Source organism: Lipotes vexillifer, unplaced genomic scaffold (genome assembly GCF_000442215.2).
Source record: "Lipotes vexillifer unplaced genomic scaffold, Lipotes_vexillifer_v1.1 scaffold19, whole genome shotgun sequence".
Taxonomy (NCBI): Eukaryota; Metazoa; Chordata; class Mammalia; order Artiodactyla; family Lipotidae; genus Lipotes; species Lipotes vexillifer.
In genome coordinates, this window is record NW_006793856.1 from 990,664 (window position 1) to 1,016,443 (window position 25,780).

At 40.4% G+C, this 25,780-nt stretch overlaps 2 protein-coding genes across 2 annotated transcripts in view; both read left to right on the forward strand.

The window, feature by feature from the left end:
* The window catches only part of SCEL (sciellin), a 144,419-nt gene extending 137,233 nt beyond the window's left edge, over window positions 1-7,186 (forward strand). The window contains exon 31 of the mRNA XM_007466808.1: window positions 6,726-7,186. Within this exon, the coding sequence (XP_007466870.1) occupies window positions 6,726-7,186 (461 nt within the window). The remainder of the gene's footprint in view (window positions 1-6,725) is intronic.
* Window positions 7,187-7,241: 55 nt separating this feature from the next.
* The window catches only part of SLAIN1 (SLAIN motif family member 1), a 59,429-nt gene continuing 40,890 nt past the window's right edge, over window positions 7,242-25,780 (forward strand). The window contains exons 1-2 of the mRNA XM_007466790.1: window positions 7,242-7,923; window positions 21,968-22,107. Of these exons, the coding sequence (XP_007466852.1) occupies window positions 7,310-7,923; window positions 21,968-22,107 (754 nt within the window). The 5' untranslated portion in view covers window positions 7,242-7,309. The remainder of the gene's footprint in view (window positions 7,924-21,967; window positions 22,108-25,780) is intronic.

Sequence of the window (25,780 nt, forward strand, 5' to 3'; positions counted from 1 at the left end):
CTCTCAACCACTGTGCCACCAGGGAAGCCCTAAAGTTGTATTTTTAAATTACAAATGAACTCAAGACATAATCTCAATCAATTTCTAGCCAAACAACCACAAAAGCAGGAGATTCCAAAATTTAAGGGAATCAGCCAAAATATTTAAGGTAAATCTTAGCCTTCAGTTTATTTAGCAGCAGGAAACATTTACATAAAGTATATTGTAGTAGGCAGTGCTGTACTTCCAGTTCTCTGCTGCATACTCCTATTGCTTTGAAGTTATATGTAACCATGTGACTTGCTTTGGTCAATGAAATGTGAGTAGAAGGAATTTTTGCCACTTTCACGCAGGAGCTTTATGAGCTAGTATGCAGTTGTCCAGGTCCTTTGTTCTTACCCTGGCAACGACAGAAGCATGGAGATGGAGCCTACCTTAGCCCGGGTACCTGAGTAAGGATGACAGTCTTCTGACCCCCGGCCCTGGCTCTCTTCCTGTGTGTCCACATGTGCAATGCAACAGCATCCTAGGGACAGACTGCCACCATCTCAAGTTAGGTTTCCACAGTTATGCTCTGGATTTCTGTCTTCTACAAGCTGAATTAGTTTAGGTCTTTCTTCTTTGAAGCTGCATTTGTAATCTGTTGGTCTCATCACCTACTGAACCTGAGCTTTTAAAATTATGTTTTACTGTTTGTTGTTTTCTCTGTTCCCAGGTTTTTAGTAGCATGTGGGAGCCTTCAGACAAGTGTTTTCCACGGACTAATAAAAAGTGCTTACAATTACTGTCAAATAAAGCCTGGAGTCTGAAAACAGAGGCTTTAAACTGGTTATAAAGCTGGAAAACTGTCCAGTAGTTAATTTCCCCCATCCTACCCATTTGCTATTCTTTAGTTCTCAGAGTAAATTCACCTCTGAGATTTTTTACATTTTGTTTTGATGAAGGCAAACATGCCTTTAATAAAGTATTTTCTGTTAATCTACACTTCCTTTCTGAAAGTAAACAAACAAAAAATATTCCTGAAGATAAGAAGTAAGAACATATCTGTAATCTTGATGACACAATCCTTCAGTGACATGATTATAATCATTGTCTCTGTACTGGATCTAGGATGAGCAAAATATTATAGTTGAAACACAGATAACCCAGTTATGATATAATCATTACTATTTTCTGAAAGCTCATTATGTGCACAGACCATGGTTAGGCACTCACTGGACGTTTGTTTTGAGTAAACCTGCTGCGACTTCTTTGAGGCTGGCTTATAATTTCTAGAATGTGATGATTTGCCCAAGAGAATGCTGCACTATTTTCTGTGAGCTGCCTTCCACTGCCCTTTACTTAGATTCCCATCATGTCCTTGCAGCTATGCAAGTAAGTCGGAGAACTAAAATGACCCACTGTGATAGGAGGACTTCTAACCCTGCTGTGTCAGACTTTCAAATGATTTCTGACTTGGGTTTGTAACACTTCAGTGTGATCGCAATTTTTTGCAAGGAAGATTTTTGTAAGAGCTCTGGAAATTATCAAAGAAAAAAGAGCTCTTTTGAATTAAAGAAAGAAAACTCTACCACACTGACTTTTATGATGAGAGAAACATTTGAGGAAAACAAGAAAATAGATTGTTCAAAATCCAAAGGCTTTCAAAAGCTCTAGAGTAGACATCCAGTGTGATGGTAATATAAAGTACCAATTTTTGCCAGCAAGACTCAAGTCATACCAGATTCATTTTTCTCTTATAAAGTTAAAAAATTGGGGGAAAATTGGAAAGATGCTTATTTTTCAAGGTTTAAGTATGATGTTATTTTTTTTCAACGTTTAAGTAATCTTACATACTTTCTTTCAAAAAGAGCAACTTGTTCAAAAATGTCTATTTGTTTTAGTTTAAAAAGTTTCAGATTTTGAAATGTTTCTGAACTTCAAAAAAATTTATTTTTATACTTTTGAAATGTTAAATACATCCAAGATCATCATGGGATCTGTTTAGGTCCAACATAGGCTGTGACTTGGTTCCTTCTCAGTATTCTGAAGAGTGGTATTGACATTTGAAGAATCCAAATGGCTAGAAATACAAAACAAAGCAGTGATAGTTTATGCTGTTTTGTCATCTGTGCAGAAATAAGCATTGAATGAATAGCCTTTGTACTGTCAGAAATGTTGTACCAGCACCAGCAACTTTGTTGATCTTGGAAACCTACCGTTTTCTGATCTGTGCTTGGTGACTTTTTAAGTTCCAGTAATATTTGCTTGTTAATGAATCAGACTTTGTTCAAGGCATTCTTGGCTATTGATTTTGCATAAGTCAATAGTTTTTATTGATAAACCATTAAGACCAGAGCAGGGTATTTTGCTAGGTGCTGCCCAAGATCAGAAAAAAGACACTGCAATGAATGAGCTGGGGCTGCCTAGCTTTCAATTCCTGGCTCTGCCACTTCCTGGCTAGGTAACTTTGGGCAGATTGTGTGACTTCCTGTGCCTCAGTTTCCTCATTTATAAAACAGGAGTAATTATAGAAACTACCTCAAAGGGCTGTTTGATGATTAAATGAGTTAATACAAGTAAAGGGCATAGAACAGTTGCTGGCATTTAATAAGCACCAATAGCTATTATTAAGGTAAATTTTTAAAGTTTCATTTTAATGAGCGTGGTACATGTGTGACCGATTCATAAAACAAAACAAATTGACCACAGGAGTAAACAGTATTGACTAGGAATTAGAGCTGGGTGCGGTATCCTAGTTCTATTGTTGCTTTGATACATCCTATATTCTGTCTGATAAATGGATATCACAATACTCGCCCCAATGCCTCACAGCTTGATAAGGAGAACCAAATGAAATAATGTACACTTTTTTTTTAATTTACTATTTGAACCATTTTTTAAAATTAATTAATTTATTTTTGGCTGCATTGGGTCTTCATTGCTGTGCACAGGCTTTCTCTAGTTATGGCGAGCGGGGGCTACTCTTCGTTGCGCTGTGCTGGCTTCTCATTGCAGTGGCTTCTCTTGTTGCGGAGCACGGGCTCTAGGCACGTGGGCTTCAGTAGTTGCGGCGTGCAGGCTCAGCAGTTGTGGCTCACGGGCTCTAGAGCGCAGGCTCAGTAGTTGTGGTGCACGGGCTTAGCTGCTCTGAGCCATGTGGGATCTTCCCGGACCAGTGCTCGAACCCATGTCCCCTGCATTGGCAGGTGGATTCTTAACCACTGCACTACCAGGGAAGCCCCTAATATACACTTTCAACACGAAGTCCTCCGAAAATTTTTAGCCAGAATTAATTGTTCCTTCTTGGGCACTCCCTAAGCTGTTGACTTGTATTTTTGTCATGACACTTAGCACAATGTCTTGAACGATAATCAACTGTTTATATGCTTTTTTCTCCGACTAGATAAGCTCTTGGTGGTGGAGAAATTGTCTTACTCACTTTTAAAAAGCCATCTAGCATTATGACGAACATAATAGGCATGTAATAAGTGTTTGTTAAAAAGGGTTCTGACAAGGATACCTTGCCAAGTCAGCAGAATTATTATTATTATTATTATAACTACTCCTATATGTGCCTTTACAGGGCATAATTACATGGGTTGTTGGCATGAATTCGAGTAGAGCTGGGTGGGGTTTGAACGGAGCAACCCACACAGGGAATTATTTACAAAAATTCTGGCTTCATATATTTTTGTTTTCTCTTTGCATTATTCCCTTACACTGAAATCCACACATTAATGCAGCAAGTATTCTTATAGCTTTTAATTGGGTCAGATGTGAGTTATTATGGAGTCTGCAAAAAGCCTTCTAATCCTCCCATGTTGTTACCATATGACAAATGAGGCTTATAGAAGTAACTGATTAGGTTCTTGTCTAAATTTCAGCTAGAACTTGGGATTTATTTATCCATGTATTCTTAAAAAAAAATTTCATTGTGTTTTTGCTATGTGCTAGACACTTGCTAGGCACTGGACAAAGGTAATGGGGATCCACAGTATTCAAGACAAGTATTTTGTATGGATAAACAGGAATCTAAACTAAGAGGCCAAAAAAACCCCCAAAACAAAACAAAAACAAAGCCAAACAAACAAAAACAAACGCTGTGGTTCCTCTGAATGAATTTGGAAACAGAGCTGGGGATTTTTGATCCTAGTTTAACACACTAGTGATTTTTTCTTTTTGTGGTAATTGGATCTATCAACTTGAATGAAGGTAGTGGTCATATTAGGGTATGTTTATTGCAGTGATGGAAAATCTGCATTTAAAACATATGGGGCTTACTCTTAAGAGAAATTTCACTCTAAGACAAAGGGATAAAGAGAAGAGTGGTTGGGCCACTAGAAACTGTGCTAAGAATTATTTTCATTTTCAAGACTGAACTCGGGCAAGTAACCTAACCTTGTTAGCTTAACTGTAAAACTGGGATAATAACAGACTGTTCCTAGATTTCCTTGGATAATTAGATTTACAAACTCAGGAAGAAACTATGCTGTCTTTCCAATTTTGTGGATGGATCAATTTGACGTCCATAGATACTATTAGAGGTATATGCGAAAAACACAAATCAATTATTTTCTCTCTTGAAATTCACTAGAGTGACCCACCGACCATAGTTCTGGAGTGTAAGGAATGAGGGGCACCAGAGAAATATGTATTTCTTTATCTGATTTTGAATGTGTGATATATGAATATTTCTCATCAATTTATGGTGTTTCAAATGTATCCTTAAAGCATAAATTTTTTAATGAGACATACATTTTTATTTTCCATATCTTCTTTGTAAACCTCTGAAATCACCTCATGTATTTCATTTAAAACAAAATATTTTAAAATTGAGAAGCTATGCATGCAACTTCTTTCAAAACACAAAGCTTACAAATTTGCATCAAAATAAAAAATCAAGACTGCTTAATTGAAACCTTGACACCATCAACCTCTAATTATGTGTTAAAGAGACAGGCATCCTGGGGATACCAACTTAAAATCAGGGTACATTTTGAGGGTTTCTGTGTGTGTACATATGTAATTCACGGAAGGGAAAAAAGAGGTGCTGACATAGAAAAGAAAGAGATGATATAAAATTTCTCTAGACATGAATCCTTTCACAGGTTAAAAACAGTTAGGAAGAGGGCAAATTTGTCTTTTCAGAAGAACACAGAATAGAAATTTAGGACAAAATGTTTCACCTCTTTGCTAGGTCTAAATTTCAGTGAATGCTCTCTTTTGAAACAACAAAGATTTTTTACAATACTAATTGTTACTTAGAAAAACACAGTTCTAAGTCTTGACTACTGGTTGCTTGGATGTATTCTATAGACCATACTGAGTAAATGGAGAAGCAGGATGTTTATTATAAATTTCGCAGTAAAATGACTGCTTTTCTTTACATCTTAATTCTTGTTGTCTTCGCTCTTCTGTGCCTATTCCTGATTTCTTTTGCTAATGTGGAACCCAGCAGCTCTTTGTTCTCATTGTGTCTGTTGTCTCCCTTTCTTTGTGTTGCAGGGATACTGCTACCCACATCTGCCACTGAGCATGCGGAAAATCCTTCAATAGATTCTTTACTTAGGACTTTCAGTAGTATTACTCCACTTCTCCAGGTTTTAGTAATAACCAGAATATCTAGAAGATAGACTGAAACTTGGAAAGGTGATGGGTGATACAGGTGGTTAGGTGGTGGTCTAGCAAGCTGGGACACCAGATAGGAAGGCTCAGGGTAGTTATCACACATATTTATCTAATTTACGGATGATCTCACCAAGCTAGTTAAATGCAGATCACTCACCCTACACACAGAAGTTGGAGATATAGATTGACAACTAACAAGACACAAGTGTTTCTGAGCAGGAAGCCACAGAGCTGTATCTAAAACCAACGGATACAATAACCGGTTCCAGAGGGATGTGGTACATTGACACGAAGACTGGTATGTAAAGTCCCAGAGCAGGGACCTTCACTAGATAGTATATCATCTGAGGATGAGAACCAGTTGTGTGGAAGTTTCTCATAATAAAATCTCAGACTTTTCTCTGTGTTAAACACCCCCAAATGCTACATCAATATCAATTGAATGAAAAGACTCAATTCTTCTGCTTAAGCCACCCCTCACCCCACTTTTACAAGCAGATCTACCAATAATTTCCAGAAGGTGTAAGAAAAGGCAAGTTTGCAGGTGAGATTCGGGGTATTGGGGTCTAGCTCTGAGGTTTTCTTTTTCTTCCCCAACCTCACGCCAGCAAGTCTGACCTAACAGCTTGTAAATTATTTAACAGATGGAACACCATTCAACTTTACTCATGTTTCTCCCATAATGATTTTTGCCTGTTTTGTTCACTTGAATGCATGGCCAGCTCTTCGAATGGTATCTGGCACAGAGTTAGGTGCTCCAAGATCTTTTGTTTAATGAATGTATGTAGTATAAAAATGTTTTTCTTTTATTGCGGCAAACATTGGTGGTAATACAATAGTTCAAACCGGGCAGTTTTAGAAAAAACTGAACACTTGGCCCTTTAGTGGGGGGAAGGCCACTCTCCCCTCTCTTAGTGAGAGGGAGATTTTCTTTCTCCTCGGCCTCTCCTCTCCCACCATTTTGTTTTTGTATTACCAATCAAGGGATTAATAGCATCACCTCAAAGCCTTTCCGTTCCACGTTTTTACTTTTTGGTTCTTAAGATACCGTTTCCCAGTCCTTTGGTTTTCTATAGGTTTAACTAGCTAGTGGCTGGCATACGATACGGTTAAGCCCAAGTGCTCTTGTAAGGTAGCAAACCGGCGGGCAAACGCTGCCCTCCTGCAGGGCAGGCACCTGCTGCGGCTGCTTTTTCTAGAACCCCGCCCCTGGCTCCGAAGTCAGTTCAGTTCGCTCCCTCCCCCGCGGCGGGAGGAAGTGCCAGTGGCGGGAAAGTTCGGGCCAGGTCCAATCAGGCACCTGGGATTGGGTAGCGCGGCCGGGGGCGGTGGCCCCAGGACCCCAGCCCGTACTCCCGGCCCCGCCCCTCGGGAACGCCTCGCCCCCCGGCTGGTCCGATACTCCCGCCCCGCCCACCCGGCGCCCGCGCCCCGCCCCGCCCGGGGGCCGCAGCTAAAACCCGGAGCCGCCGCAGCGCCCAAGGGACTGGAGGGAGGCTCTGAGCATGTGCAGAGCTGCGCGGCGGCGGCTGCCTCGGTGAGAGGCAGCGGCCCGGTGCTGATGCGAACAGCCGCCTCGGCCTCTGCCCCACCGTAGTCGGCCCCCGGCCGGGGCGGCAGGGAAGGAACCGTAGCCTCCCCGCGGCCCGAGGAGCCGGCGCGTCGGCACGCACCCCGCCCCTCCCCACCCCCGGCGGCCGCAGCGCCCTCGGGAACCACGATGATGGCGGAGCAGGTGAAATGCGCTTCGGCGGGGGGCGGCTCCGGAGCGGGCTCCGGGCCGGTGGTGAACGCGGAGCTGGAGGTGAAGAAGCTGCAGGAGCTGGTGCGCAAGCTGGAGAAGCAGAACGAGCAGCTGCGGAGCCGGGCGGCCAGCGCGGCCGCCGCACCGCACCTGCTGCTGCTGCCGCCGCCGCCCCCCGCCGCGCCGCCCCCCGCCGGGGCCTGCAGCCCGTTGGCTCCGCGGAGCCCCCCGGCCGCCGCTGCCGCCGCCTCGGGGGGACTGGGGCTGGGGCTGGCGTTGGGCGCTGGGGGCGGAGGCGGGGGCGGCAGCGGCGGCTCTGGCCCCGCGTTCCCGGGAACCTACTGCCTGCCCGGCCCGGCGCCTTCCCTGCTCTGCAGTCTGGCGCAGCCCCCCGAGGCGCCTTTCGTCTACTTCAAGCCGGCGGCGGGCTTCTTCGGCGCGGGCGGCTGCGGCCCGGAGCCAGGGGGCGCGGGGACACCTCCCGGGGCCGCCGCCGCGCCGCCCTCGCCGCCCCCCACGCTGCTGGACGAGGTGGAGCCGCTGGACCTGGAGAGCGTGGCCGCCTGGCGGGACGAGGACGACTGCACCTGGTATTGCCGAGCTCCGCTCCCTCCCTCGGGGCCCTCGCCTGCGACGCCCGGGGAGGGCGAGGGCTGGAAGGAAGAGGGGGATCTCAGCCACTGCCCCCAGACGGGGTGACCTGGCAGGTGCCGAGCCGGGCGATGAGCGGAGGCTGTTCACCAGGGTGGAAACCTATTTTGTTCCAGCTCAGGCCGACCCATCTGGGGATGAGCTGGTCCTTTTCCTCTCCTTGTGTTGTCGTCTTTGCTGATGATTGGGTGCCACGCTCCTCGTTAGCATTAACTGCAAAATCCATGCTATCTTGTCTTTTTGTCGCTCAGTCGTGTTCTTTTTCCTCAGTCTTTTTTGGGAGTGACGGGGGATGGGTAGGGGTTGGCCTCCATCTGCGACTGTTACTGTTTTGTCCTCCCAAACCAAGGCCGGACAGGATTTGCGTGCTGTCCGTACCTCCTCGGCACCCCAAGTCGCCTAATGATGCATCTCTCCTTAAGAGATTCGTTCTTACTCTTTGAGTTGTGCAGTGGTTTGTCCTCATTCGCTGCATCTAATTTGATAGCTTCTCACTTCAGAAACAGTCTCGCTTTTTCCAGTGTGCTGACCTCAGTGGCTTTCCCATCAGTAACGGCGTAAAAAGAAAAATGAAGGCTTTTCGGGGAATGGAGTGAGCAGCTTGAAGGCACTCTGTTACGTAGGACCCAAGGAACTTGCTTTAATTTAAAAAATTAAACTGGTGATTGAAGAAAAGTGAGATTAGAGAAACTTTATTTTTTAGAAACTTGAAGTTGGTTATCAGAAAACTTGAGGCTAGCAGCATTTATTCAGTTGAAATCTGGTTAGCTCTGTTTGCTTTCCATCAGTGAGTACTTTGCGGGGCGGGAGGGGAGAGGGGTGTTCTGAATCCTTTATTTGTTTTTAATGGTGCTTACTCATAGGGTAGCAGTCACTTCATGACTTCTTTTGGTTGGTTCACATGTTTTCCTCAGTCGTTATAAGTAGTGTGATGTCAGATGCATAGAAGCTTCGGATCAGCTGGGACTTAGGTTCTCGCAGGGAGAATGAACAGCATTCATCTCTACCTAGCAGTAGCATGAAGAGTAATTGTAGTTCTTTTAATCTTAGGTCCTCTTCCTGACTTCCAAGCTGGGTCTTCCTCACTTTCTTTGTGTTTATGTTGAGTGACTGCTCGGGAGGGAATGGGAGATGGAGAACCTTTCTGGTTTCCCATTAGGAACTGTGGTGTTCCTTTTCTCTTGCACTTTTTTTTTTTTTTTCCCTTGCGTTATGCGGGCCTCTCACTGTTGTGGCCTCTCCCATTTGCGGAGCACAGGCTCCGGACGCGCAGGCTCAGTGGCCATGGCTCACGGGCCCAGCCGCTCCGCGGCATGTGGGATCTTCCCGAAACGGGGCACGAACCCGCGTCTCCTGCATCGGCAGGCGGACTCTCAAGCACTGCGCCACCAGGGAAGCCCTCTCTTGCACTTTTTTATGTTGAGAACTCTAACTGTAAAGTACACTAATTGGTTTGATTCTGAGAATCAAAATACAGGGAGCTATAATAAGGCATAGTCGTCCTTCTGCTTAGGACTTTTCGGCAACTGGGCAGGTAACTCAGGTTGTAAAAATCAAAACAACTCTCCACTTTCTGGAACTTTAAGCCATTCTTTAGAAGCTGCACCTTTAGTTTTGTAAAGTCCAGGCTGTGTTGTAATCTCAGATTCAGCCTGAATATGGTACCAGAAAATGCTCTCATGATGGTGCTTAGGTTGTTACTAATAACTGTAAGCCCTTATACCACTTTCAAATTATTTTAGATTGATTTAGTCCCCACTTGGCCTTTTCTGGAGATACGTACTTAAATAATAGAAGGAAACTTGCTGTATTTTGGCTGAGGATCAATCCTGTGCTTTAAAACTATTAGCATTTTAAAATTTATCATGATACACTGTTTTATAGGTGTATTAGATTTGTGCTAGTACATACACAGTGAATATAATTGTAATATTTTCTTTTATTAAATGGACTTCTACCATATTTAGTTATCCTCCAACTATTGCTAGTATTTTGATATCTTAGGCTTTCCTTTTGTAGTTATTTTTTGTTAAAACACCATTAAAATAACTAAAAAAAATCACCTACTTGGTGATATTAGCCTAGTAGCGCTTCAGATGGTTTGAAGCAAATCTAACCAGGTTTGATTTGCAGCAGGTTCTACTAATTTCACTCATCAAGTATATCTGTGAATGACTAAATCAATGCCTTGACACCTTACAGATGTTTCTATAGACAAATGGCACACTGTTTATACAGTATCTTCCTCAAAACAAACCCAGGGTTAGAATCCCAGGTGGAAAAACAGGGAGGGATCATTAATCTTAGTGGGATGGACTTAAAATTTTTGTAAGGTCACCTGATTTATAGAAAACTTTCTATCAGAGCATTTTTATACATTGAGATATATTTGAATTGCAGTACTTGGCCTGTTTGTTCATCAGCAGTCAACAGGGTTTAATTTTCAAAGCTAAACCCACTTGTTAATGCTTGCAGAGCCTTCTGATGTTCCTTCATCACTGCAAACCGCGTGTCCCTGCCTGATGCTGTCATCAATAGAGTGCTTTTCATTTGGCTTCCCTGATATGTTTGCAGGAAGGCTACTTATTTTTATCTTCCCTGTTTATTAAGAAACAACTGAAGTGGTTAATATACCTGATTATTTTAAATTATTTTAAAATATTTTACAATAAGTTACACATTTTCATTGTAAAAGACAAAACACAAGTGAATATAAAGTCACAAAAGTCTTCCCTCTTGTCCTCAATTTACTACTCTGACTCAGAGTGAACCCTGTTAACCTGTAGATCCTTCACGGTAAAAACATAGTTACACAAATCAATATGCAAATATATCCACATCAGTTTTCTTACATTTACCTTTCATTGGACACATCTTGGACATCTTTGTTTCCCTGTAACAGTTGCATCATCGTTAACAGTAACTTGGTCTTTAATAATGTTACTTTAACTGTATCACCTACAATTTTTCATACATTTTTATCATGATTTCATCCTAATGGGTTAAACAAAATTAATAATTTATTTAGAATAGCACTTCCTGCTAAAATATCAGATCCTGAGGAAAGGAAGTTCACAAATGTAGGTTAATCATTGAATATTTTAGAAGTTCTTTCATGTAAGTCTTTTTTCTAATACAGTCTTAGAATGTACAGCCTGGACAGCACTTAGCTCAAGAGTTATGTGTGAAAGAAAAAAGTGAATAATAGAAGAGTATTTGCTTGGTGATAGTTCGTTAGTGAATGATCAGTCAGGTCTCATAGGCCTTTTTTCCAAACAATTATTTAACCTGTAAGTTTCTTCTGTTTATTGAAAAAAAAAAAAACAACTTTGATGTAAGAAGATTGATATATCGTGCTTTTTGTTTTGATGATAAAGCTTTGAAACAAAACAATTCTTATTTCTTCAAATATTTATCTTAGTTGAATTTAAAGTATGTAATTTTGCCTTAATACAATCTGGTTACATTAGCACAGTGCTGCTGAAATTCAGTGTCTCAGAAAATCAAAGTTGGCTGTGGTTTCAGAACCTTCATTCTTAAGTCCAATTATTATAATCCCATAGTAAACTTCACATCCTGCTGTATCAGTTCTTCCATTATCTTACTACTAATTTGACAGCCTTAGCTCTCCAGGAGACCATAGGCCAGAAAGTACAGGGGAGAAACCGAGTACCAGGAGCAAATTTAAAAAGTTCAGAAGCGCTTAAAGTCCTGATGCATACGTGGCACATGGTGTGACTGGATGATTTGCCAGTCTGTACAGAAGGATGTTTTGAAGGTCTCTGTCCCAGTGTTACCAGGCTGAGAAGCACTAGGCTAAGAAGGACCAGGGTACAAGGAGAGGGAACCAGACTGGTATGAAGTGGCAATGGGAGCAGTAAATCATTAACTGCATACTAGACCTTTCTGTGACCTACTTCAGCTCCCTCATTTCAGTGTTAAGCGCCAAGGAGAAATAACTTAGGTAAACTACTTCAGTTATTTACTGAAAGAATTGACTAAAATTTAGACTTGTTTATATGGATTCAGAAGTGTTTTCACCATTGATGTTTTTTCCTCCAAGCATGGTTGTGACCCATTAATAGGTTATAAAGTCAGTTTACTGGACTGACTCAGTATTATTTTTTTATGAAGTGCAGTGGAATATAAAATCAGGATCAGAGTACATTGTATCTTATAATACAAACGTGTCTTGATTAAACCTGTTTCAGTTTTATGTGTATATGTCCTGGGTTGAAATAGTTAATGCATCTGTGCATTATGGCTAAAGTTAGAATAACTCCAATTTGTACTGTTCAAAGCAAAACGGACTTGGAGAAAACAGGTAGAAGAGCATGGCTCCCTGAAGATAGTGTAGGGCCGGAGTAGGTCAGGATCTGCTCACCTCAACCAGAAGGCGAGTCTATATTCAGGCAATGCCAAGATTAAAACATGCCAACTGGTATAAAATACAGCTATAAAAGGAGGCATTTAGTTTTAAAAGAGATGTGGCAGGGACTTTAACTTGCCCAACTGGAAAGGACAGGAGAAAAGTTCTTTTTTTTTTTTTTTAAACATCTTTATTGGAGTATAATTGCTTTACAATCGTGTATTAGTTTCTGCTGTATAACAAAGTGAGTCAGCTGTACATATACATATGTCCCCATATCTCCTCCCTCTTGCGTCTCCCTCCCACCCTCCCTATCCCACCCGTCTAGGTGGTCACAAAGCACCGAGCTGATCTCCCTGTGCTATGCAGCTGCTTCCCACTGTCTGTTTTCCATTTGGTAGTATATGTTAGTCCATGCCACTCTAGGAGAAAAGTTCTTAATGATACAAGGGGAAAGTGGTGATATCTACAAATTAAGGAAAATTTAATGAATGAGATATTCATCTTCCATGTGTAACACCAGGACCCTGGACAGCTGGCTAAAGTCATTGCCAATTTTTCATCAGAGCTGTTGAACACCTTGTACTATACATATGGCACAGCTAAATTAGACCACCTAGGCTGTTTTTTTTGCATAATTGATTTTCAGTGGAAAGACCAGAGGGTGCTTCACTTTCTGACAGTGCTGATCGAAAATGCGCAGTGTTTTCTAGGAGCAAGTGGAGTTGACTGAAGCCTATGCTGATGTGTCTTTCAAATGAGTAAATTTGAAACACTGCAGTGGGACACTGAAATAGAGTTTAGATATAAATGTGGAGGGAGAGGGAAGAGTCTGCTATGGGACCTTCAGTAACGAAAATTTAGACTTAATGTATCCTTTTAAATAGCTTATTGGGGGTAAGTTTCTTTTGCAGTGGCTAACCAGCTTGACCCTAGCAGATGCTAGTGAATCTAAGCTGACTGAGATTGATTGATTGTGCTAATCAGTGCTGGTGTTTTACCTTTCCTTAAAATAAAACTTATGGTGATTTAAGACTCTTAAAATGGCTTGTTTGAAAATTGACACATATTACTTTTCAGTGACAGGTCTATGATATTCATGTACAGTAAGTACCCTACGAACGAAACTTCAAGTTGTGAACTTTCAAAGATGTGAATGTGTGTTCACATGTCCAATCGCGTAAGTTAGTTCACTTGTCTGGTGTACCTTGTCATGTGCATGCATCCTCTACAATTGGTTGTGCTTTTGTGTACTTTACTGTACAGTACTGTATAGAGTCCAATAGTACAGCATCTTTACTTCAATCAGTCCCAGGATGTCCAGAAGCAAGAGTAAAAGTGGCAGTGATGTAGCTGGTACTATACGGTACTTTTCAAATGTTTTTATTTTTTGTTTGTTTTTTATGTATTATTTGTGTGAAAAGTATTATAAAGCTATTACAGTACAGTACTATATAGCCGATTGTGTTAGTTGGGAACCGAGGCTAACTTTGTTGGACTTACGAACAAATTGGACCTATGAACGCGCTCTTGGAATGGAACTCGTTTGTATGTAGGGGACTTACTGTAATTATTTTTGTTGTACCATTTATTTTTGTATTATCTGCAGAAGGATGACTTTAGAACCAAACGTTGAGAATAACCAAGATATTTTTCTAGACATTTTGAAATACTTCATTTGAAGCATTCAGGGTTATTATGATGGACTTTGTATTATGTGTTAGTGTTAGTGCGTGTATGCAGTCAGGGGGTCCAGAAAATGAAGTGTATGAAAAAGAAAAGATTCTGTGAGAAGGACAATAGTTTCTAGTCATGTGCTTTTGGAAGTTTTGAAGAGAAGTGAAGGAAAATTAGAATGTGACATTTTAAATGATAGCTTTTCTACTATTTGAAGGCTTCTCAAGTTTTAGACTAAGGCTTTTCACATATTCTTGCCATATTCTAATATACTGTCAACGAAAGGTAGAAGTTGAAAGAGCAGTTAGTAGGAGGTATGTGTATTAACAATGGCAAACTAGGGTATTGTAAATGTTGCTGGCATTGTAATGACAATGAAAGAGGTGATTTTTATGATTTTTTAGAAGATAAGAGCCATTTAGGAGAAATACAGGTTTTACCTTGCTTATCTAATTTTGGAGACATGTTATACTCAGGGAGTTTGTAGCTATGTGATCTTCATAACTAACTGCCCTTTTTCTCTCTTTAAATCCAGTTCTAGGCCTAGCCAGAGAAATAGTAGGCTAAAAACTATCCTGGGAACATTGTGGAGACTGACTTTAAAAATGATCCCTTCTATATTAATTCCACATATTTGCGTAGTACTTTTAAAGTTCTATCAAGGTAATACAATAAGTAGGATGTAAATGGTTCAAAAACTCTTCTATACCAAGGCTTCCTACAGAAAGCAACAGTTCTCCCAACTCTTTCCTACCTCTGAGTCCTCCACATAGATATTACTTTATACTCCTTTGGCAGTTTCTTTTGTTCTTTATTTCTAAACAGTCTTTATACTACATGATCTTAAATAGATATAGACTTGTTTTGGAAAATGAGGACTAAGGCCTCTTCCCTTCATCCTCCAGCTACCATATCTTCTTTCCCTTCTCATGGTTTTTATAACTTTTCTCTTAAATCATCGTAATGACCTGTGTCATGGTTATCACTGTTATTAGCTGAGTCCTGTTAATTGTATGTTACATTTGTTTTCTCTAATCTCCTTGTTCCTCCAAGAGTTAATAATGGCCTCTCTCTTCCCCCTTCACTTTCTTTAATCCCTTATTACTAATTATCTCTGTAAATACTGGAGCCATAACATCTCTCAAGAAGGTCAAACGTATTTGATAATCTCTTAAATCTGTTTTTAAAATTTTGTTTTGTCCTGCCATCCGTTCTAGAATGCTTAATCCCATTGCTCCAGTCTTTACTGTTGCTCCTTAGGCTGGATGCACAATGCTGTTATCATGGGAATTCCTTCGGGTTTCTTGCCAATATTGGATCTCCTGTTTCATAAATCCTTTGCCTTGGAATTTCATTTATTCTCGTGGGTGGGATGCAGCCTCAGTAAGCTTTCTGAGAAAGGGGACATGCATGAGAAGTACACTTTGAAATCCCGTGTATTTGAAAATGTCCTTATTCTATCCTCATACAAGATTCATGGTTGGTCTGGGTATAAAAGTCTAAGTTATTTTTCCTCATGTTTGAGAGCATTGCTCCATTTTTTTCCAGTGTTTATTGTTTTACACCTATTGAAGCGCACTGTGATTTGGGTATTGAATCCTTTGTGACTTTTTCTTTAGGTCTCTTTCTTTATCCCCAGGGTTCTTAAATGTCGCGTTGTACCTTGCATGGGCCTGTCTGTTCATTTGTTGCACTGAGCATTTGTGGGTGCCTCACTCTAGAACCTGGTGGCCTGCCTTCAACTTTGGAAAATGTTTTGCCTTTAAAACAAGTAACTTTCTCTTCACTTTCATGTGTGTTTTAGAACTTAGAATAATGAGATGGAGGCCTGCCTGGTACAGTCATTTAATTTTCTTATCCCTCCTCTGGTTGTTAATCTTCGTCTATGTTTTGCTCCTGGGAGACTTCTTCAACTTGATCTTCCAAACTCACTTATTGAATTTTTTGTTTCTTCCATGACAGTTTAATTGTTTCACTTGCCAAGAAAGAAGAGGCTGTTCCGTTTAAATATCCTGTTTTTGTCTTGTGAATACAACATTTTCTCTCAGATGATAGCAGTTATAATTGTCTTGGGTTTTTCATCTATTCCCTGCATTGCTTTTCCTCCTCAGTTCTTTTCTTCCCTTCTATCAATACTTTTAGTCTCAGGGTTTTATTTAAAAGGAATATTCCAGATATCTGGTGTCGTGGGTTGTCTCTTCATACCCAAAGGCGATACCGAAGTTGATCTAAGGCTCTGCATGTGTGGAACTCTTTGGCTGGTAGACTTTACCAGAGACTGGGTGGGTGGCCAGCTCAGGTTTCAGTATCTTTAGGTCTTCTCTTGGGTTCATCTGTGTCTCCAGACATAAACCTTCTGGGAGATAGGAGTTAAGGCAGTCGATTCTCGGAATGTAAAGGGGAAAATGGGGCTAGGGTGCTAACCATTCAGCACGTAGGCTTTCGGTCAGCCTCTCTGGTTCAGTGGGGGTACTTCATCTGTCTCTCAGCTGAGTTGTGTGTGCCTGGAGTCAGAGCTTCTCTGGGTCAGCATTATGCACGGGTCAGTAGTAAGCCTCCGGTCTTAGATTGTGGCGGGGGAGCGGTGATGGGATGGGCAGTGTGGAGTAAAGGAGGGGATCTGGGGTCCCACCTATTCCTCACGCAGGCTTTCAGCCGAATTCCCTGCTTTCAGTCACATGATCACCCCCATATTCTGTGAACTGCAGGGTCGGGGTGAGCCACAGTAGCAGATAGCATGGGTGGACAGCGGGGGAGAAAAGAGAGAAGTCCCTGTACGTGAATATGGCAGGGTGGGTCCCAGAGCCATTACATGTACCTCTGGGAAGCTGCTTTTGAATGTGCTGTGAGGCTGCCTGGTCAAACAAGAGAACCATATTACGTAGGCCTTAAGAGATTAAGGACATCTTCCTGAGGGGTTCCCTGCAAGCAGAAAGCAAAACGCTCTACCAGAAAAACCCCCAAACTGGTGGGAGTGTGTGAAGTCCCCAGGCAGGCTGCTTGGTGGAGGTTCCTAGCTGCGGGAGAAAGCAGCGGTCGCCCCATGGGATGCTGGAGGTGATGGGCAGAGCAGTGCTTCCCATGGGAGCTGAGAGAGGTTTGCAAACAAGCAGATGCTCAGAGAGTGCCTGAACCTGTGTGTGTATTAAACAGTGAGGAAAATGTATTAATTTAAAAGAAGCTGAAAGATAAGGAGGTTGCACAGTTAGTTGCCTAGTGTTGTGGCTCCTTTCTATCAGGGCTGTGGCGCCTGCTTCTGTGATTCAGCTGCCTGGTGGATGGCAGCTCCAGGCTCACTGACGGGCGGGAAGTCAGTTGCTTACTGTCTTGTGAGTTTTTCGTAAAGCTTCAATACGGTATAAGTGCAATATAAATTGCATATATTTAAAATGTACTGTTTGATAGATTTGGGCCCACGTATAACCCATAAAACCATCATCACAGTCAAGATAGTGGAGATGGCTCAATGCTTTAAGCTTCCTTGTGGCCTCTTGTATCTCCTCCTGTCCTGATCCTGCCTACGTCCAACTCAGGCACCCACTGATCTGTTTTCTGTCAATCTAGATTAGTTTGTGTTTTCTATACTTTTGTATCAGTGAAATCATATAGTAGGTACTCTTTTTCATTTGTTTGGTTTGGTCTGGCTTCTTTCAATCAAGATAATTATTTTGAAATCCACCTCTGTTGTTACATGAATCAGTAGTTCATTTCTTTTTATCGTGAAGGTTTTAGATTGTAGGGACACAACTGTTTTATCCATTCCTCTTTTCATGAACATTTGGGTTGTTTTGGGTTGTTTTCAGTTTCGGGCTGTTACAGATAAGTCTTTGCATAGACACATGGCGTTTGTGTCTTTCAGGTAAATACTTCATGACTTTTGAGTGGCTGTAACAGAAAGTAGGTGTACGTTAATTTTTAAAGAAGCTGCCAGAATCGTTTCCAAAGTGGTTGTGCATTTTACATTTCTGCTGGCAGTTTAGGAGTTTCAGTTGCACGATGTCGTCAGGAAGGCTTGCTATGGCTAATCTAATCTTCAGGCATTTAACAGCTGTGTGATAGTATCTCACTGGTGTTCTAGTTTGCATTTCCCGAATGACTAATGATTAGCCTCTTTTCATACACCTGTTTACCATCCATAGCTCATCTTTGGTGAACTATCTGTTTAAATCTTTTACCAGTTTTTAAAAACTGGGTTGCTTATTAAGTTTGCAGAATTTCTTATATATTCCACTTATAAGTTTCTTTATCAGATAAATGATTTGCAAATATTTTCTCCCAATCCGTGGTTTGTCATTTATTCTCTTAACAGTCTCTTTCAAAGAGTAAGGTTTTTAGTTTCGATGAAGTCCAGTTGATACATTTTTTTTCTTTTATGGATCATGCTTTCAGTCTAAAAATATGTATCTAAGAAGTACTGCCAACCCAAGGACACAAAGTTTTTCATCTGTAGTTTCTTCTAAAAGTTTTACAGTTTAGGTTTCATATTTTTGTGATCTGTTTTGAGTTCACTTTGGATAGTGTGTAAAGTATGGATCAAGGTTCACTTTTTGTATATGTGTATCCATTTGTTCCAGCACCGTTTGTTCAAAAGACTATCTTTTCTTCATTGAATTGTCTCTGTACTTTGTCAGAAAAATCAGTATTCCACATGTTAGTATTTCTGTATCTGGACCATCTATTTTTTTTCATTGATCTATTTATTTTCATGCCATCCTAAATTGTCTTTATTACTGTAGCTTTGGAATAAGTCTTAATCAGTTAGCAGTAGCTCTTCAACTTCATTGTTTTGGCTATTCTAGGATCTTTGCATTTCCATATGAATTTTAGCTTTTACGTTCTACAAAAAGCATGCTGAGATTTTGGTTGAAATTTTGTTAAATAGATCAATTTAGGGATAATTGACATCTTAACAATATTTAGTTTTCTGACCCATGTACATGGTCCGTTTCTCTGTTTCTTTTTAAATTTCTCTCAATGTTTTGTAGTTTTCGGTGTACGGGTCTTTGACATCTTTTGTCAGATTTATCCTTAGGCATCTTATGGTTTTTCTTATACTGTTGTAAATGGGAAGTGAAATTTCAAAAATACTGATTGTTGCTAATATAGAAATACTTTTGTGCTTTGATTTGGTATCCTACAGTCTTGCTGCTAAACGCATTCTAGTATCTTTTTTGTATATTCCTTTATACATAGATGATTTTTTTACATAGACGATCATGTTGTCTGTGAATAAAGACAGATTTACTTGTTTCTTTCCAATGCAAATGTTTTTCTTTGTTGCCTGATTGTGCTAGCTAGAACCTGCAGGCCTTGTATTGCTCTTGACAGTAGGGGAAAAGTGTTCAGTCTTTCACTGTTAAGGATCCTTTTTTGTAGATGCCTTTAATAAGATCGAGGATGTTTCCTCCCTTTTTTAATTTGCCGAGAGTTTTTATCAGGAATGGATGTCATATGTTTTTTTTTTCTTTGTATATTGAGATTCTCATATGGTGTTTCTATTTTAGTATATGTGATAAGTTACACTGGTATTTGAATGTTAAGGCAACCTTTCATTCCTGGGATAAACCTCACTTGGTAATGAGGAAGTATCCCTTTTATACATGGTTGTACCAAATTTGCTAAAACATTTAGACCTTTTGCTTCTGTGTTCATGAGGGGTGTTGGTTTTTAGTTTCTTACCTTGTAATGTCTGTGTCTGGTTTGGATATCAGGTTTCATAGCTATGTTGGTCTCATAGACCATGTTGGGATGTGCTCCCTCCTCTTCTATTTTTTTGGAAGAATTCGTGAAGAATTGGTATTCTTCTTTAAATATCTGGTAGAATTTGGTAGTGAAACCTTCTAGGCCTGGGGTTTTCTTTGTGGGTAGGTTTTGCTCATTTGTCTTTGCGATGGTCTGTCCTTTTACTTTTAACCCGTGTGTTTATATTTAAAGTACCCATGTTGTAGGCAACATATAATTGGGTCTTTCGTGACCCCTTTAAACATGAGGAGAAACTTGCTCACATGCCCATCATAATATTTCTCCTCAGTTTTTATTGTCTAGGACTGTGTCCAAGGCTTGTGCCTAAACCAGTCACTGGGCAAATAGGATTAATGGAACTGGCACGATTGACTCAGCACAGTGCATGCCTCTCAAGGTGTGGTCTCCACATAGCAGTATCAGTATCACCTGGGAACTTGTTAGACATTCACATTGTTTGGTCTTTACCCCAAACCTACTGAATCAGGTAGGTTAGAGCTGCCTGCAATCAGGTGTTAGCAATTTGTGTTTTAACAAATCCTCTGAGAGATTTTAATACGTCAAAGATTGAGACCAACTGGCTTAGACTAACCTTTACTTGGGGGTCTAGAGTGAGCTACCCAGTCCTGGACAGGGGTCTAGAGAGAGCTACACAGTAACAGTGCAGAGGTCTGACAGCAAGGAAGGGCAAAAGGGAAGGATCTACATAGATTGGTGATAATCTTGAAACAGTAGGCCAAGGTGGGACCTAGGCATAAGAATTTTTAACTAACCAGCATACTCTCTTAGAGTGTGGTCCACACTCTAAGGGAAGAATGACATATTAGGATTACTGTCAAGTTGATTAAAAGAGAGATTTTAGAATCTTCATCTCCTGACAGGAGTCAGCAAACTGTGTCTTGTGGGCATATTGGGCCCACTGCCTGGTTTATGTAGCTGATCAGCTTAGATTTTTACGTTTTTAAATGATTGAAAAAATCAAAAGAATACTATTTTGATACGTGAAAATTATGGGAAATTCGACTTTCAGTATCTATAAATAAAGTTTATAGGAACACAGCTGTACTTATTATTTATTGTCGGTGATAACTTTGGGGCTGCAGAGGCAGAGTTGAGTAGTTATGACAGAGACTATGTGGCCACAAAGCCTATATATTTACTAGCTGGCCCTTATAGAAAAAGCTTGCCAACCCCGAACTATAAGAATAATTTGCTAAATACTACATTCCCCGGCCCTCTGGGATAGATTACTCGAATAGGTGGTGGACTGGACGATAACAGTAAAAGTGAATAATGAAGCATGTTAGTTCAAGAATACCTGCCCATTAGAATTATGGTAACTTTGCTTGAACTATATTACTTTAATGAGATTTGTAATTAGAATAAAGCTTTATATAGCAAGGTCAGTTACTAGAGCCTGTGATTATAATTTTCTTTCTTTTTTCTGTCAACTGTTGGTTAATTCTCAAGGTAAACCTTTTTGTATAACCCTGTCACTGAAAATATTCTAAAACCTACCTTAAAACAGTACATCAATGAGAGAAAACCTTTGTTATGACTTGTAGTGCCCCAGGGTGGTTATTTTGAATCCTGCCAACTATTGTGCAATGGTGTAGATGCTGAAAGTGAACTCTTCCTAAGACATATCTTTGAAAGCTGTTTGGCTTTAATGAGAAAGAAGCACATATCAAATTTAGTATAGATTTAAGATGGGAAATATCTGATTATTTAAGGGTTGAGAGAATCAAACAGCTGACTTTTGTTTTTCAACTTACTTTTGTTAAATGCAAATAAGACTTGCCTTGTTTGCCACATCATGTTTATGTATATTAGCCCAAGTTCACATAAGATTCTGTTGTCAAAGAGAGATGAAAATGTTCACTTCTAGAAGTATAAGTGAGCTGATCAGATCATCACGGTGCCCCAGGTCAGTTCAGTAGCAAAAGCCCCAGATCTCGGACTCTCTGAGACATTGTTCCATAGATTTTTGAAGACGACCTTGCCACCAAGCTACAGAATGTGTCATATTCTACCAGGGGATATTTATCTGTTAAAAATGATTTTGATGTTTGAAGTAATCAAATGTGAGTTCTGTTTTGATAGAAACTGTTAAATACGTGTTGTTTTCTCAAGTACAAGAGAGGTAATCTCTGTGTAGCTATATAATCCCTATAATGTAGATTTCTTTTTTTAAGGTTATACGTTGGCTCTTCAAAGACATTCCCGTCATCAGAGAAATCCCTGAGCCCTTTGCAGTGGTGTAGACATGTCCTAGATAATCCGACTCCGGAGATGGAAGCAGCAAGGCGTTCCCTGTGCTTTAGACTGGAGCAAGGTAACCGTGAACCCGTACACCTGCATCCTCAAACTCCTGCCACTGTCCACTCTGTTTTGTTGCTGGTTTTGGAATAGACACTTAATTGAAAAACGTTGCCCTAAGGTGCAGCTGTTGCATGTGATTCACTTCATATGTTTACACATCAGGGTTTCTCGGTATAGAGTATATTTAGTTTTGTGCTTGTTTTTAGCCAGATTTTCAGCTTCTTTTAGTGTTGTAGGAATACATATTATTTTTGTTTTTTTCTTTCTGTTTATGAATGTACCAGTACATAAAATGGGCCAGTTTTACATTCTCTGGGGATGGTTACAAGGTTGTGTCGCTGAATTCCAAGATAGTAAACTGGGATTCCACTGGGACCTGGGCACTGACCTTTTGAGTTCCCTAAATGTTTATTTGGATGTATAACTGGAAGTCCTAACCTTTACAAACTAGGAGATAATCTTCATATTGTATGTAACACTTAATTATGGAGCCCAGCATAAGTTTAAGTAAAAAAAATAATTAGGATAGTTGTAGCAGGGGAAGAAAAAAGCAAAAGGAATGAGTAGTACTCAGCTCCTTGCTATTTTGATAAAGTAGACTAGTACTTAAGGCTGTAATTATTTAGGCTTTTGCTTGTCTCTTAACCTCTTGGTATCTGTTTCATTATCTAGGTACACTTTACTCCATGGATCACTCGCATCCAAATCACACTTGAGCTCGAAAATGGGGTTAAGGGTTAATCTTAACCCTCCAGATTAAAGAATCAGGGTAGCTGAGAGTAGGGCTAAGGGAATCTGCATTGGCAAGGTTACCAGTGTGATTCTTATGCACACTGAGGTTTGAGAACACGGCCTATGAAACTCTTCAGGGATAATGAATGCTTATCAAATATTTGGACATGATAAGACAAAGTATAATAGGTACCATTTCTCGAGCTCTTAATTCTGACAGTCAGAACATTAAGTTCTTGACATTTTTCATTGTGTTCTAACTGCTCATCTGAGGTAGGTACTCCACTCACTTTTAGAGGTGAGAAAAGTGAAGTTTAGAGAAGTTGAGAGGATTATGAGGGCAGAGTGGTCCTTGGGAGCAGAGCCAGGGCCTGGGCCTCCCTGACACCAAAGACTGTCCTTAACCAGTATTCCATCCTGCTTTATTGGCACAGTCAACAGTAAATATGAACAGAAATCTGTTTTAAATATGTGGGGAAGGCCAAACTAAAAATTGGCATGTTTTATTAGCATTTTAACTAAAATGAAATAAGTGATGCAGTGGAGTAGGAACAGAGGCATACTAGGATTAAAACTTTGGTGACAGATGCATGTCTAAGAGGACAGCCATCTCAGAGCCAAGACTCTGGTCTTGATTCTGGTCCCATTTCCCTGAGTGGCCCTAAGCAGACCATTATTTTCTCTTTCAAAGGTTGTGTAGGCCATCCCTAAGGTTCCTTATTCAAATACCTCTGATTCAAGGACTTTTTATATGTATACTTTTATATATGAATTTTGCTGAATTTCATTTGAAATAAAATAAAAATGAAATTAAGAATTAGAATCCTTTAGTTCAAGGGCCAACAATATGAAAGGGATCAGATAGTAAATATTTTAGGCTTTGTGGGCCGTCCAATCTCTGCCATCACTAGAAAGCAGCCATAGATGCAAACATTAATGAACAAGGCCGTGTTCCAGTAAATCTTTATCTGTGGACAGAGATTTGAATTTCACGTGACTCTTTTTTCATGTGTCAAGAAATGTATTCCGATTTTTAATTTTGGTTTTTACCTTTTTTTGAAAATGGTTAAAATATTCATAGTTGGTGGGTATTATAAAAACAGGGGCAGGTTGGATTTGGGCCACTCAAGTCATATAGGTTTGCTGACCCCTGCTTTATAGTTCATTTGCACACAAGGTAGATCTGCATACAAGGTTGGTTTAAAAAACAGAGGAGAGGCTATGTTAATTTAACGCGATGTAACATAATGTAATTTAAAAATAATCATAGTTGGTGGTTGCTTTTGAGATTTTAGGCTAAGTGCCTAATTTCCTTTTCATTGGCAAGGGGCTAAAGCAAAATTGTGAGGTCATGAGGACATGAATTGCAGTTTTATTCATAGTGTAATTTATTTAAACTTCATATAAAAGAGTTTGAGCAGAGAACTAGCTTTTCAAATTCAAAATTAGTCTTTTACTAAATTTGTATATAAATCTAAATCCTCTTTTGCTGTGAGACTAAATGCTTTTGTTCCAAAGATCCATAATCCATAATCCCATTATGAGATAAGAAGTAATGGATTAGAATAGATTGTTCAGTGGATGAAAAAAAATTTTTGAAACTTAACATGTTTTATAAAGCAGTACATCTATAGTTTAGCAAGCATTAGTCTTACAGACATTATAAGGAAAAGGGCAAATTCCTACCCCGTTCTCCCATATGCCCATTTTATTACCCAGATGCACTTACTTAACAAAAACTATTTGTTCTGGTTTTGTTTGTCTACCCTCCCTTTTTAAATTCCAGGCTTGTAGGGCTATTACCTGAGTTATCAATTTTAATCATTACTGGTTGGCTTTCTACTTTGGGTGGTGAAGGTTTCATTTTTAACTCCCTCCCCCTGCTATACTTTTTCTCCGCTTATTCCGTCATGTAGCTTTTTACCAATTTTAGGATACATCAGTATGGATTATGATAGCAAGGCTCACATCGAAGCCATGCAGTATTTTATCATTATGTTTCTTTTTTCATTTAACTCAGCTTTTCCTTGAGTTAATTGTAAAAAGACACTTTTCTTGATTCTTGTCATTAATTTACCCTTAGACTCTCCAAATGAAACATCCTCAGTATGGTTAGACATAGACACCCACCAAGGGTTTTTATTTAGTTAGTTTAACCATTCCTCCTGGTAGTGCCTTCTATTTTTACTGCAGCCCTACCTTGTTCTCTGTAGGCCTGTGCGCAGCTGTCATGGTGGGACTTCCTTTTTGCTCTCATCCTGGGAATTCCGCATCCTGTCTTCTGCATTGTATCGCTTGTGTCCTAAATGCAGAGACTTCCTTTTCCTTATTCCCTAGTTTAGCAGAATACATTCTCCTGTTGCTTTTTGTGGGGAGTAGAAGTGGAAAGAGGATATGTGGGAGGTCAGTGGTGAGAACGTCATACGTGTGAAAATGTCTTTATCGTACCTTTGCTCTTACACTTGATTGTTCTTCGGGCTACATGTAGAATTCTAGTTTAGAAACCATTTCCAGCAGAGTTTAGAAGGCAGTGTTGCATTATATTTTAGCTTGAGGATTGCTGTTGAAATCCTGTACCATTCTCATTTTTGATCTTTCTGCTTAAAATACACTGGACATTTTATTTTATTTTTTTATTTATTTATTTATTTGCGGTACGCGGGCCTCTCACTGTTGTGGCCTCTCCCGTTGCGGAGCATAGGCTCCAGACGCGCAGGCTCAGCGGCCATGGCTCACAGGCCCAGCCGCTCCGCGGCATGTGGGGATCCTCCCGGACCGTGGCACGAACCCGCGTCCCCTGCATCGGCAGGCGGACTCTCAACCACTGCGCCACCAGGGAAGCCCAACACTGGACATTTTAGAATCTTTTCTTCCTGGTATTTTGAAATTGCAGTGTGTGTGTGTGTGTGTGTGTGTGTGTGTGTGTGTGTGTGTGTGTGTGTGTGTGTGTGTGT